The 13644-nt window shown below is 49.6% G+C and overlaps 1 protein-coding gene across 1 annotated transcript in view; it reads right to left on the bottom strand.

The window, feature by feature from the left end:
• The window catches only part of LOC137911300 (mitogen-activated protein kinase kinase kinase 11), a 22750-nt gene extending 9668 nt beyond the window's left edge, over positions 1-13082 (bottom strand). The window contains exons 1-3 of the mRNA XM_068755647.1: positions 11923-13082; positions 2764-2944; positions 680-828 (exon numbers count right to left, since the gene is read on the bottom strand). Of these exons, the coding sequence (XP_068611748.1) occupies positions 680-828; positions 2764-2944; positions 11923-12679 (1087 nt within the window). The 5' untranslated portion in view covers positions 12680-13082. The remainder of the gene's footprint in view (positions 1-679; positions 829-2763; positions 2945-11922) is intronic.
• Between the last annotated feature and the right edge of the window lie 562 nt (positions 13083-13644).

Genomic DNA, 13644 nt, shown 5'->3' on the forward strand with positions numbered 1-13644 from the left:
TCTGCACTCATTACGCATCGGATTGAATAATTACCCAGCGACGTGCGTCTCATTTTCATTTACATATACTTCAGGCACAATCTACAGTCGAGCCGATCACTTATTCAGAGCGTCACGCGTAATTAACTTGCTGCGGGGTGCTTTGCATAAATTACTGCGGCACTTTGGGCACCACAAGCAGATCAAAACCAATCTGATCATTAATTAATCCTCTGGGGTGACTATCAGGGGCGGTGCGCACTGATCTCTCGCTTTTTGTCCCGTACACACACGACAGTAAAGAACCAATCGGGAGAAAGGGCTAAACCGGAACGCACGCAAGCTGCCGATGTCGGGCGATATTTCTTTCAAACTCGAAAATATTGCTCAAGAGGGAAGAACAGAACACTTCCTCTCTGCCGCCATGGCATTGACGACGCAGGAATTTGTTTTCTCAATTCTAAACCAGCTTTGCAGAATTGAAAATAGCGCACGCTGGTGACACCCATTTGATGTCACGCTAGAGACTCACACCACCCGACGGCGCGTCAAAGGCTACAAAACCCGCATCGCTCCGAAACGGCCTGAGAAGCAGGAGCAAACGGCACTCGCTCGATCCCTGGATGACCCCTAAATCGGCTTTCAGCTGTGAGACTTGGCTAACTTGCCGCACCCCCGCACCCTTGCCCCCCCGCCGCACCTGCCATGAGCTGAGCAAAGGGTTCGGGACACGTGGAAGGGATGGGCAGGGTGAGCTTGTTGACGGCGACTCCGTAGGCGACGGCAAGTCCATCGATCCCTCTGTATGGCACCTCTCCTGTTAGCAGCTCCCACAAGAGGACACCGTAGCTGGAGAGGGAGGGGGGGGGGGGGGGCAATGTAGAAAACAAGACTTGAGACCACAGTCGGATGCACCCAGTTGGGGAATTAGAATTCCACAGCCCTCGTTAGAATCATTTAGTTCATGTCAAACACATCATCATGACGGTAAATCTCGTGATGAAATCGTACAAAAATCGCTGATCCGTCCAAATATTCACCGGCGAGCCACAACTTCCTGTTATTTGTCACAAAGTCTGACCTCCAAACAAACCAAACTGCTTGTTCAGTTTAGTAGACTATTTATTTTTAATAGTCTACAAATCCACACACACACACACACACACACACACATTATATAAAGATATCTCATTTGGGTTCGGACTGACTCATCTATAAATTTAAAATCCTCCATCAAAGAAACTTGAGGCTAAATTTTATTCTACTTCTTGCTTTATGCAGCACGTGAATGAAGAAGAAGAAGAAGAAGAAGACGGGCTTGTGCGGTGGAATAGTCCTTCATGATGAAACACAGGCTTCTAAAGGGATGTGTCCTCAGAAGGTGACGCGTGGACGTGGATGTCCCACGTCTGGACCTGACTGAACACACTGTGGAGACTTTCTAACTGGGGAGCTGAGGCTCGCAGCCTTATTCAAAAATATGTATTTAGTCCTTCCACGTGCTGCAACAGGTGCCGTTAGTCCACTCGCCCCGAGGCTGCCGTCGTCTTTGGAGACCGGGGACAGATGAGGAGGAAAAGTAGAACGACGAAGCTCCAACTGAATAGGGTTCTAGAAAATTCCTTCAGTGGCTTCGCCGTGGCTGAATCCCATTTGATGTTCTCGAGGACGCTTTAAACATCGCGCTCAATGGGATTGAGCCGGTCCGAAGCCACAGGACTAAACGCGAAACCGCCGCATACGACAGGAGCCGCAAGAACGCAAAAGAATGCGTTCAAGCTGGGAGAAATGGTTTGGACTCTTCCCTGATTGGTTCCAAACAAACATTTCGTACACAAGCACATTTTACGCAAACCATAGTCGGGGGGGGGGGGGCTCTTTCTGCAAAGATGTGGTAAAAACACGCCAACATGGACTTTACACACACACACACACACAGCTCTCAGATAACGGCTATGGTTAGCGCTGGTGTGTGGCCTCTGCACCGGAGACAATAGGATAGTGTGCAGTGCACGTCTCACAACAGAGCACAAAGCAGCTCTTTGAAACGCACGGCTACACCCCCCCCCCCCCTCCCCCTCCTCACCCTCTCTCACCTTCTGGCTATTATCATCCATTCCTGTCAGGGCTCAGAGCCTGCAGTACCTCCACTGGCCTCTTGGGGACAGCCAGAATAGGCAAAGCAACCCGATGTTTAAGGTCACAATAATGAAATTGTCTTCTGACTGGGAGCGATGGAAACATCAAGGAGCTGCTTGAACTTTCATCTTTGCAGTACCGACCCCCCCAATAAGGCTTCAGTCAGTGTCATTTTAAATAACACGGCAATTTGCATTGCTGCCCGTTCTCTAGCTGTGACCACATGTTGGCGAAACAGCCAATCGCAGCTCAGAATGTGTCCCCGCAGACGACGTGAGGATGAGGAGTCGCTGTAAAAACAGGAAGTCCATCTTCTGTCTGAAGGTCAGAAACTCCTCGGGAAACAAAACAGCTTCGATCAGAGCTCGATCCGGTCTGATCGAATCGTCTAATTCTTTTATCTCAGTGGTGTCAGACGAGCCGACGGGCGCTAAACGTCACCAGAGTCAACGCGATACCGTCTCGGAACGCGGCGCCCCGTCCTCCGAGCGAGGGTTTGTGAGGCCGCGGCCGTCGCCGTCGTTCACGTTTAACGGGATCGTCCGGTGAGCAGCTCCGTCAAGAGTCTGAAAACGTCTCAAAGGAGGACCGAGGCCGGTTCGGGGACACCAAGGGGACGACGCGCGCGTAACCTTACGGACTTACCTCCAGAGGTCGCTGCCCTTGGAGAAGGTGGAGGACTTGATGACCTCGGGCGCCATCCAGGCGTAGGTGCCGGCCGTGCTCATCTTGGTGGTCTTGTGCCACTCCCTCGCCAGACCGAAGTCGGTGATCTTCAGCGTCAAACCTTCCATGCATTCATTCTCTATCGGCTGAGCCAGCAGAACTGCAAGAGGAAAGGAAACGCAATGGGATTAAACATTTTAATTGCTTTGGGTTTTCTGTTTTTATATATAAAAAAGGGACTTATTTTCGCCTCATCTTGTCTCTATTATTCTATAATCCGGGCTGATGGTGACGAAAACATTTCCACAAACAGAAGTGTCTCCTTTAAAGCGGTTCTTTGAACAAATGTCTCCCCTGTTAAGATCATGATGACTTTAATTCTGGCGCAAGTACGCAAGTTCGGCACTTAAGTGTGTTCAATATTAGATAAATAAGCAGTATAAAATACAGAAACGTATGAATACATTTTGCGAAATAATCAGGAAATATTTTGCTCGCAGCCTGTGACGATCGTGAGCCAACAGGGTTTGAAATGCTTCTGAAAGCTCTCACATGACCGTTAAAAACGCTGATGCAAGTGAAATGAGGAGGGATTGCAGCTTCAGCTTTTAAAAAGCAATCCTCTGAGCGCTGTAGGAAAAACATGGCGGCCCAAAAGACGTGCGTGCGGCTGCCAAAACGATGTCAAGGTTCGACGCTAAATGTCTCTTTTGCGTTACAATTGTTGTTTTCATAAAACTAAACGAATGAACAGCGTAACACAAGATCGTTTGTCCCATCTCGACCCTCCCAGAATTTGTGTCTAATTAAGGAAATCATTATTTTCCAATAATTCAAATCAGCGCCCCTTTTTCTGAATTTGCAAAAACATCCTCCTACAAAGTTTTGTGGAAGTCGATTTCCAGCCGCCCAAACAAACAAAAGAGATATAAATAAATAAAACAACATTTAAAAACATCCAGAACTGATGTTTTCCGATCGGATACGGTTAACCGATACTCAGGAACGAATCTAAATGAATAAATATGAATCTAAACATCGCTTTATGTAAACGCGGCCGATTGCCGTGCAGCGCCGGGCGGCCTCGAGGCCGCTGCGGTGCGGCTCTACGGCCGTGCCCGTCCTCCCCTTTTTGCTGGCAGGCCGGGCATCAGACGCAGGGAGGAGAGGCAGAGAAGAATTTCACTTATTATAGGGAAGTCAGACTATTTGGAGTCACTTTCCAGCTTTCTGAGCTCCTTTTTGGCTCCATCCTGAACAATCTATTTTCTCCAGTCGGTCTTTCTTTGAACACACGAATTTGAGATTTTGTGTTCTTCTGCGGAAGGGAGTCTCTCTCTCTCTCTCTCTCCCTCAGACGTCCTGTGCTGCGCCCAGAGGGCTGCGAGTTTGACGTCAAATAGGAATGCATCACGAGCGGTTGCGTTGTCTGCCTGGCGACGTGCGTGTGAATGCTGAAGGAGACCTTTCCTCAAAATACTTGGAGGACAATTCCACGCGCAGACACCGTTCCACGTTCCTCTTAGGTCGATGACGGGAACAAAGGCTCGCCGCTTAACATTCACAGCGATGTTCTGCCTCGAGAAAACGGCACAAACAATAAAATAGCACAAAAAAAAGGGGGGGGGGGGGGGGGGGCTGGCGGCCAAAACAAGAAGCTCGGCAGCGAAAAGGAAAAGTGAGCTCTCATTTAACCTTTTTACAGAAAATCAATTTCTGTCCAATCTACGCCTGAATCATTGCTTCTGTCAATTCCACCGTCCCTGAGGGAGAAGGTTAGGGTTAGGGGGGGGGGGGGGGGGCTATTTACTGCAGCAGGCCCCCGATCCTCTGCTCCACTGTCAGCCAGTCAACACCACATTTCCACCAGGGTGCTCGATTGCTGCACCACAATCCCACTTCCAGGAAGTGATGTTGGCCAGTCGGCCCTCAAAGACGAGTCCCTTCCTTTAATAAAGTAAAATAAAAACCAAAGCCAAGCGGAGAAGTCGGTTTAGTTGTTCCCCTTTGCTCGTCATTGCGCACGGTAAGCAGAGTTAGGAAACTGAGGCAAAGAGGGTTCACAAGACAGACAGACAGACAGGAAGCGCGGACGCCGATGCTGTGAACGGTGGTGGGGGGGCCAACAGATGCACGATTGAGAGAGGCTTCGATCTAGAAGTGGCTGCAGGGGCCTAAAAAGCAGAATAATCAATCATGTGCACACGCACAGAGCTCCGTTTCTGCATTGCCAAACAGCCACACGCTAACCGCTAACGCTAACACAGGACACACTCGCATTCTACGACCATTTTTATTCCAGCAACTAAACTATGTGAAATATGTTCACGCACAACGAAGCAGCTGAAGGACGCGGCAACGTGAGAATGCACCCGTATTTCTAACCTAAACACAGACGTGAGCTTCAACCCGGGGCTGGATGGGCTATCCGTTAGCCTAGCGTCGCCTTTCATCGTTCCATCTGATCCCAAATCAGGTCAGAGATTCTGCTTCATAAACGTAACCCCCCGCACGGGGACGTTGGACACACAAGCAGGTCCTTGAGAGGGATGTTAGAAAATAAAGGATCCTTCCAAAAATAAAGAAATAAAAGTTTTGGTTTGCTTCGTTTGTTTACAAACCTTACTCTCACTCGCTTCGGACGCGTTCCCGCAGCACGTTGCGTAATTAACACGCCGTGGCGTGTTTTGCGATTGTGAAACAAAACGCATTTGTCTGCTACCGTCTCGTGTTTGCAGGCTGCTCATAAATCAGGTTTCGATTGTTTGTTAGGGCTCGAACAACAACACTGATCTACTTCCTGGACCGAGACAGACAGAACTTCCACAGTCCTGTCCTGTCCTGTCCTGTCCTGTCCACTGAGCATCCCACTCCCACCCGTAATGACCCGTCGGCAGCACAGACGCAGCACTGACAGAAACGGCTGCTTTTTACGTGAACCTTTAGAAACTTGTGTCGACGTCAAACTTTTTAATAAATTCCACGGGGCAACTCAGAATAAAGATGACCGAGCTCTTTCATCCTCTTATCGCTCCTCCCGAGTTCACATTTTGGAGAGGTGTGGCACCGAGAGGAGAAAACAGAGCAGGACATTCAACCTCTCCGAAGTGCGACGGCTGCTATCGCGACTCGATCAGTCTTGCCCAGACAAGAGCGTCTTCCCTGCTCGAGAGACGAAACCAACAATGTCGCCAGAAAAAACAACAACACCGTGACAGATCTCCACGGCAACGGGACTCTGTTTGGCACTGTTTGTTGTTCGAGAGACAAGAGTTTGTCGGTTGCAGACACGATTCGAACCAGCAGCGGGCCCAGATATGAGTGGGACCGACTCAGGAACCGAATGAGCGGGCTTCTCACTGGGAACATTCCATTCCCGTTCCGATCACCTGACTTCACTGAAGACGCACGATTATTTGCTTCTGCTAAGTTTTTCACGCATCAGGGATATTTTCATTAACAGCAACGTGAAACGGATCGCGCCGCAGTCGCCCACGGGAGTGTGAGTGAGCGTGTGAATGGGTGAATGCTGTGAAATGTGGAGAAGCGTGATGCGAGTGCAGTCCAGTTACCATTTCATTTAACCTTCGTATGGTTTCATGTCATTTCCTCCTCACCCCGACTGAAACTATCTAAAATTCCAGCTAAAAAAACCAACATCCAATCAAAAACATTGTAGAAAGTTAGCTTGCTAGCATTAGCCGTGGCGCTGGTGTATCTACCCCTTCTTTTAGAGGATTTAGATTTGTGTGCCAGGGTGGCGCAGTGGTAAGCGCCGTTTCCTCGCAGCCAGAGGGTCACAGGCTCGGTTCCGACTTGCGGTATTTTCTGTGAGGAGTTTGCATGTTCTCCCCGCGTCTGCGTGGGTTCTCTCCGGGTTCTCTCCGGGTTCTCCGGCTTCCTCCCGCCTCCAAAAACATGCTAATTAGGCGAATTGCTTACGCTAAATTGCCCGTAGGTGTTAATGGTTGTCTGTCTGTGAGGGTGTAACCCCGCCTCTTGCCCACCGACTGCTGGGATAGGCTCCAGCACGACTAGCGTGGAGCTAATGTGACCTTAACCGGCAAGTCAACCAGTGATCCCGGCTGCTGAGATCCACGGCAAACCCGTCAAGCGTCAGCGTCCTGCTCAAGGTCGTTCTGGAGGACGTGTGGCGCTGAAAACAGGACAGAGGTTGTAATCTTTGAGATCCTGCAGCCGTCCAGCTCCATCACGCTAACAGATGCTAAGCTCCACAGCGCTGCCTCTGCGCCTTCACTCCGCACCTCGCTTCATTACATTTTCTCTATAATTTGATGCTTATATCTCCATCTCTCACCGCAATCGCTCACGTGTGCCATCACTCCTCAGCCCTTGGGGTCGTGTCGATATATCAGTCAGTTAAAAAAGAAAACAGATATTTTATGCCCTTTTTTTTTTTTTAAACAAGAAATCATATTTTCAAGAAGTCCAATTATATCCATGGAAATCCAGCTTAGCTTTTTAAACATCAGTTCAACTTCATGCTTATCGTCTTATGTTCGCTCTACCTCCCCCCGCCCCCCCTTCCCTACACCCGTAGGCGAAGAGAGAATTCCGGCAGGGTGGGGGCTTTCCCCAGGAAGAACAGGAGCGTTGTCCCCTGAGGGACCAGGCCATAGGCTAACAGACAGCCTGGCAGCCAGAGAGAGAGAGAGAGAGAATAATATTAGAGTAGAAGATGAAACCAGCGCCCACTCGGCTGAAGTTTCGTGTCGGCTGAAATATGTTAAAGGGGCAGTCCAAGCTTTTAAAATCGGTACTAGTTTAAATACTTGCTGACGCAACCGGGGCGAGAGAAACAAACACCCATCGAAATGAAACTTGGGCGAGTGAGCCGGACGAACCTGCTTCTATCGAGCGAGGCTTGGCACAGGAGCACAGGTTTTTGGTGAGACGATTTCAAACGCACCCTCCAAACAAGGCGATTTTCCGTTTTCTTAACATCAACACGGACGCCGTCTGAGGGGCGGGCTATAAATGACCCCCCGGTGTAAAGTATGCGGTGCCAGCTAAAAGGCTCGCGAAGTGCTGAAAACAATCACTTATTAACAAGCGGCCGATGCTCACGCGTTGAAGTTTAACCTCCCGCGGGGGGGGGGGGGGGGTTATCACGTTTTAACCCAGAAGCTCTGACACTTGTGGCAGAGCAATCAATCACGGTAAATCAAACAAGACATTGAATGCTAGTCTGTCTTCTTATGTGTGACCTTCTGAACTGGCAACTCGTCCCGGACGCACCCCGCCTTTCCACTAATGTCAGCCGTCAAAATTAGGTCAAAGTTGGACAAAGACACCGACTAGTTCCTTTCAGGCCAGCGCCTATTTATTGCACGTCAGGGAAAGGTTTGACCGGTAATTGAGAAGTTCCTCGTTTTGATTTAGCGTTCGTTTCCCCTCGCTGCTGAGTCATCGGTTTCTCTTTTTAGAGCACAGACTAGCCCCCATTCAACATCTGGGGCTAAAAGTTCCGCAGTATTGTGCCCCACGAGATCAGAGTATGATGTTTTTGCAGATAAACGGCGTGATGTGCGCCGTGGCAACATCCCCGAGCGACCGCTTCACATCGGGCATCACGTGCAGCTCAGCTGGGCGCAGTGTGACGGAAGTGGCGAGACAAACAACGTGATTACATCAGACGGGAACTTTCTGACATTTTACATCTGATTCCTTATTCGACTAACCCTGGTTGGGCAGGGAAGAGGCAACCGACTGAACACCACGGCTGACGGAGAAAAACGTCTCATCAGGGTGGAATCGCCTCGTTTTTATTTACCGACTTATTTTGGTTCCAACATAAAAACACAATGTTTCTTCCACACAAACATTGTTTTGATGTTTTGCGAAACTGTGCCGGTTCTCAAAAAAAAGCACTACATTTATATTTGAAGTAGCTTCTATTTGTAATGCGTTTAATCCTCCAAAAGCTAGATGGCAGTGTTTTAATCCATCATCAATAAAATTAAATAAAAAAAAAAAAAACTAAATTGTTGAATTGGGGAAAGGGTTTTGGGGGTTAATGCAGCGTTAAGGGGGGGGGGGGGGGAGAGAGTTCATTTCACCAGACACACCCCAGCCATCAGGCAAACACACAGGGGATGTTTTCAGTGTGGGGCACAGGGGGGCCCTGAATGAAAACATGCTGGTAGAGGGATGTATCAGATGCTTGTCCACTCATGGAGACAAAAAAAAAAAGACATGTTGATCCAAGATCTAACTGTGGCTCCTTCCTGAAAAAGGCCTGCGAGTTTCCGCCCAGCTAGTGCTTAGCTTGGCCGTTTCCCCGCCGGTTCCTGCTCAAACGTCGGCACAGTTTTTCAGTTTACTCTGTCTATTTGTTCAAGGCAAAATCAAAGCTAGAGAGTCCACTACTACCGTACTTTCAGCTTGACCCGTATGGAGTCGCCACAGCAAACGTCCTCCACTTCACCCTGTCCTTTGCATCGTCCTCCCTCACTACGTCCACGTATCTTCTCCTGGGTCGTCCTCTAGCCCTGTTCCCTGGTAGTTCCATCCTCAGCATCCTTCTACCGATATAGTCCCCGTCTCTCCTCTGGACATGTCCAAACCATCTGACCTTATCTCCAAAACGTAACCTTCACTGTCCCTCTTACTGTCTCATTTCTAATCCTGTCCAACCTGGTGACTCCCAAGGAGAACCTCAGCATCTCCATTAAGTGTCCGCTTTTGACTCATTTTATTTTACAAATCCTGTTTTTTTGGAGAATATCATTTTGGTATATTGTCTGTTATGCTCCAATTAACTAATTTCTAATAACCAAAGCTGATTTGCATCTTTAATTTTCTGTAAGGTTTTTCTACAAATACCAAAATGTCAAGAAACTTTAAACAGGCAAATTTGCCAAACCATCTTTATATTTTCTGGTAATATGCCACCCTTTGTTTTGTTCTTTTTTTTGTTTAATACCTGGTTTAAAGTAGACATGACTGCGTGGTATATATTTTACAGACACACAGAAAGTAAGGAACAAAGAACAAAAAATCCAAAACAGATTCACTGGTAAGGGTAGCTTGAAAGCTGACCTGGCACCTGACCAGGTGTGTTGCAATAAGAAAGGAGATAAGAGGTAGGTATCATCTATAAAGCTAACGAAAGCAAAAGGTTCAAAGTCTGACTTTTGGAACCACTGACCCAGTGAACATGAAATGACTTGATTAAAAACAAAGTAGGATTCGGTGTTTCCTGCAGATCTGAACAGCGCGGAGGTCAACACACCCTCAAGAGCTCCGAACTGTAAGCAGAGTGTCAAAACACAAAATGATATAAAGGTAGGAAAATCCCCAAGATCTCACGCCCAGTTAAACAGAGACAATAGAAAGAGGTTCTATTCCTCTAGTCCATTTACTTTGGGTGGAATTCCAGTGATGACCTCTGGGCTTCTATCCAAACGGCTCGGTGTGGACTTCCTGTACAAAACCATCATCTTTATTCTCTGGTTCACTCGTTTTTGACCGTTTCTGAGTCCCAGAAAAAGAACGCAGAAGTATTTTAAAATAGTAAAGGAACAGTACGTTTATCTCGGTGGTGAAATAGTGAGCTTTTATCTTCGCGCCATGTTTGTGGTGTTTTGTTTTTTTTTTTAAGCGTGCTTGTTGAAGGCTGCATTCTCCGCATTTCTGCCTATGAACACATTTTGTGACGATCCGTTCAAGACGAGCTCCACGGGACACAGAAGCTGAATGGATTCGACAACTTTCTCCTTGCAGGCTTCTGCAGGCCGCCGACACAAAATGGCAGCAGAAAGAAGAACTTGCGACACCGCGCTGAGGAACTGCCGCCATATTTCAGTACACTTTGATTTTACAGCAGTTTGGCTCAGTCTCCTTTACGTTAAGATGCTCCTGCACCTGTGTAGTAAAACCTGTCAGCACTTCACAGAGCAGAGCACCCCCCCCCCCTCTCTCTCTCTCTCTCCCCAAAACAACAGGATATTGCTGGGTTATGGCTGTATGGAGACATGTCGGGGCAGGCCAGAGACAAAGACGTGGGGAGGAATAAAACAAGCAGGGGGCGAGAGAGCGATACGATCTCTCCCTGCGCGCAGAAAGGCAGACTCGGAGACAAACGTGATATTAATGCAGCTCCACGGGAGACGCGCTTCCTGTGGGGAAGTCGCTCCGGGGGGAAGAAACTGGCAACAGGAGCGAAGATAAGAAGAAGGGCGGAACTGGAGTTGGTGGGATAACACCACCCGAATGTAGGAAGCGCTGCCGCTCTTAATACTGCCAGGTCAGCATGATGTGACTCGTGTGCCAAAGCGTACGTCATGTGATGCACAATTAACGTGATTAACACGTTGCGAATCCTAAGATCTAACCGATCTAGTGGAAAATAGAGCAAATTCTACATTCCCTCTTAGTCAGATTTTCCCCAGTTAAGAAATAACGAGAAGATCTCGTTCTGTTCCGGCAGACTTTCGGACTCTGCAGGTAAACGCCAGGATGGATCTGAGGGAGGTGGAGAATCTTCGCAGATCTGAAGAAGGGGGGGGGGGGGGGGATTATATGCTGCGTTACAAGAATGATAATAACAGTGCAGAGGCCGCTGGGAAATATTCAGGTGGCTCAGTGTTTAAGTTAGCAGGGAGGGAGCACAGCTCGATCGAAGAATGCCACTTGTTCTTCTTCAAGGTATGGAGGGGGGGGGGCAAATAGCTTCATAGGCGATGCATGTCTCTGCAGTGCAGCTTTAAAGACGAGGTCCGACGCGTACGTGTCGGCCACAAAACGCCTGGAGCGCCGGATGCACGACTTTCGCATTCTACAAAGTCCGACGTTTGAGTTTAGACAGAAACGGGCGTCTTGAATTCTTGAAGTCTGTCAGCTAAACGCACCCTTTAATCCTAAACGCACCCTTTAATCCTCAAACCAACATCGCTCATCGCCCCGTGGGTCAAAAATTACAGATACTTGAATTCCCCACACCGGGTTAATAATTGTACAGGCGCTAAAGTATGGCGAGAGACTCAGAAAGCTCGTCTTTGTTCTGGCCATGGGTCGAGGACGTCCGGTCAGGCCCGTTTCTACCTCCATCAGACCGACGCCGGCGTCGGCCGGAACCGACCCGACGAGACGCTCGCGCGCTCCGAGGGGACTTACTGTTGTTGGACTTGAGATCCCGGTGGATGACGGGAACGATGGCCTCGCTGTGGAGATACAACATCCCTCTGGCGATCTGGACGGCCCAGTTCACCAAGACGTGCGGCGGAATGCGACGCCCCGCCAGCGCCCGGCTCAACGGGCCGCCCGAGGCGTACTCCATGATGAGGCACAAGTTGGGTTCCTGCAAGCAGACACCTTTCAGGGCGATGATGTTCGGGTGGGTGAGCATGGCGAACAGACGGGCCTCCTGCCTGACGTTCTGCGCCGTCACGCTGATGTCCTCGTCCGGGTCTTGCCGGGCGGCCTTTACGGCCACCAGCTTCCCTCGCCATGTCCCGCGGTACACCTTCCCAAAGCCCCCGACGCCGATGACCTCCTCCAGGCTCAGCTCCCTGAAATCCACCGCCTCGGGCTGGAACTCGCCCGCCACGGCGGGGCCGAGCTCGGCCGCCACGCCGTTGCCCGGGAGCTTCCCGTAGCCGTTCGGTTTGAACGAGCCGTAGTTGGACGGGAAGATCCCCACCTTGTTGTTGACCTTGCCCGCCCACCAGCCCTCGTCCCCCGAGATCTCAGAGTCCAGCGAGAGGACTTCCACGAGGTCGCCTTTACGCAAGGTGAGCTCATCTTTGCAGGAGGCCTCGTAGTCAAACAGGGCCGTCCACACGGGGTTGGCGAAGTTTCCTTTCTGCGACTGCTCCAGGTTTTTCCAGTTGGACAGCGGGCCGCGGCTGAATATGTTCTTCAGCGGCTCCATGGAGCCTCAGAGAGGATGTCCTGGACTGGACCTGGACGTCGCACCTCCAGGGTTTGGAAATAAAGTACAAAAGGAGCACTTTATCGCGCCTCGCTCCCTTTCCGGTCTTTCTTGTCGGTTCATCAGGGACCAGTGGAAACTGTTCAGGAGCTTGGCCAGCAACAAGCGAGCTGTAGGGGAGGACTCGGAGAGAGAGAAGGATGGAGAGCGTCTGTCATTCGTCTTCACGTCTAACGTAGAGCTCGTCGCCGCCACCGAAGCGCTTCCCCAAACTCATGATTTGAGCCCCGAGACCCTCCAGCCGGTCTTTAAGACGCTCTCGGGTCACTCCGTTGTGCCTCTTTCTCTTCCCGCCGCCGAGTCTTGCCACCTGTTTGAAAGCTGAAAGTGGAAGGGCCAAAATAAGTGTCCAAACACCTCCAATGTTTGACTTACATCGAGCTGTCCATTTTGGGGGGGGGGGGTTTTATGTATTTTTAGCCATTAAGAGCAGTGGCCACCGCAAAGCAGGAAGCCCTGAGAAGCAAAGAAGAATAGCAGGAAAGGAGCATTCAGTGCGGCCAACCAGTGGGTTTTTTTTACGACTAGTTTTCAATGCTGACCGGTTTGCTTCATTAAAAACATGAAAACCGCGTCTCTCCGCAACTTCGCGGCATTGGCTCCAGGAAATCCCGCATCCCTTGCGGCGAGAGTGTTCATATTTACGGTCTTGTGATAAGCTGAGCTTTATCACGGCATATAAACCCCCCCAGGAAACGTCAACTTGTGTACAGGAAGGGCTATCCAAACCTTTATGGCTTTCCTTTCCAGAAGGAAGTAAAGTTTGTTTTAAAAAAAAAAAAAAAAAAAGAAAGAAAATCCCGTTTTTTTCCGAGTTCCTGTGAGCGCGTGGCCTGGTCCAGCTCGGGATCTCGTTGGATCTCGTCGGTACGGTCCGTCCAAATAACGCAATAGTTCCTCCGGTT

The sequence above is a fragment of the Brachionichthys hirsutus genome, chromosome 23 (genome assembly GCF_040956055.1).
Source record: "Brachionichthys hirsutus isolate HB-005 chromosome 23, CSIRO-AGI_Bhir_v1, whole genome shotgun sequence".
Lineage (NCBI taxonomy): Eukaryota > Metazoa > Chordata > Actinopteri > Lophiiformes > Brachionichthyidae > Brachionichthys > Brachionichthys hirsutus.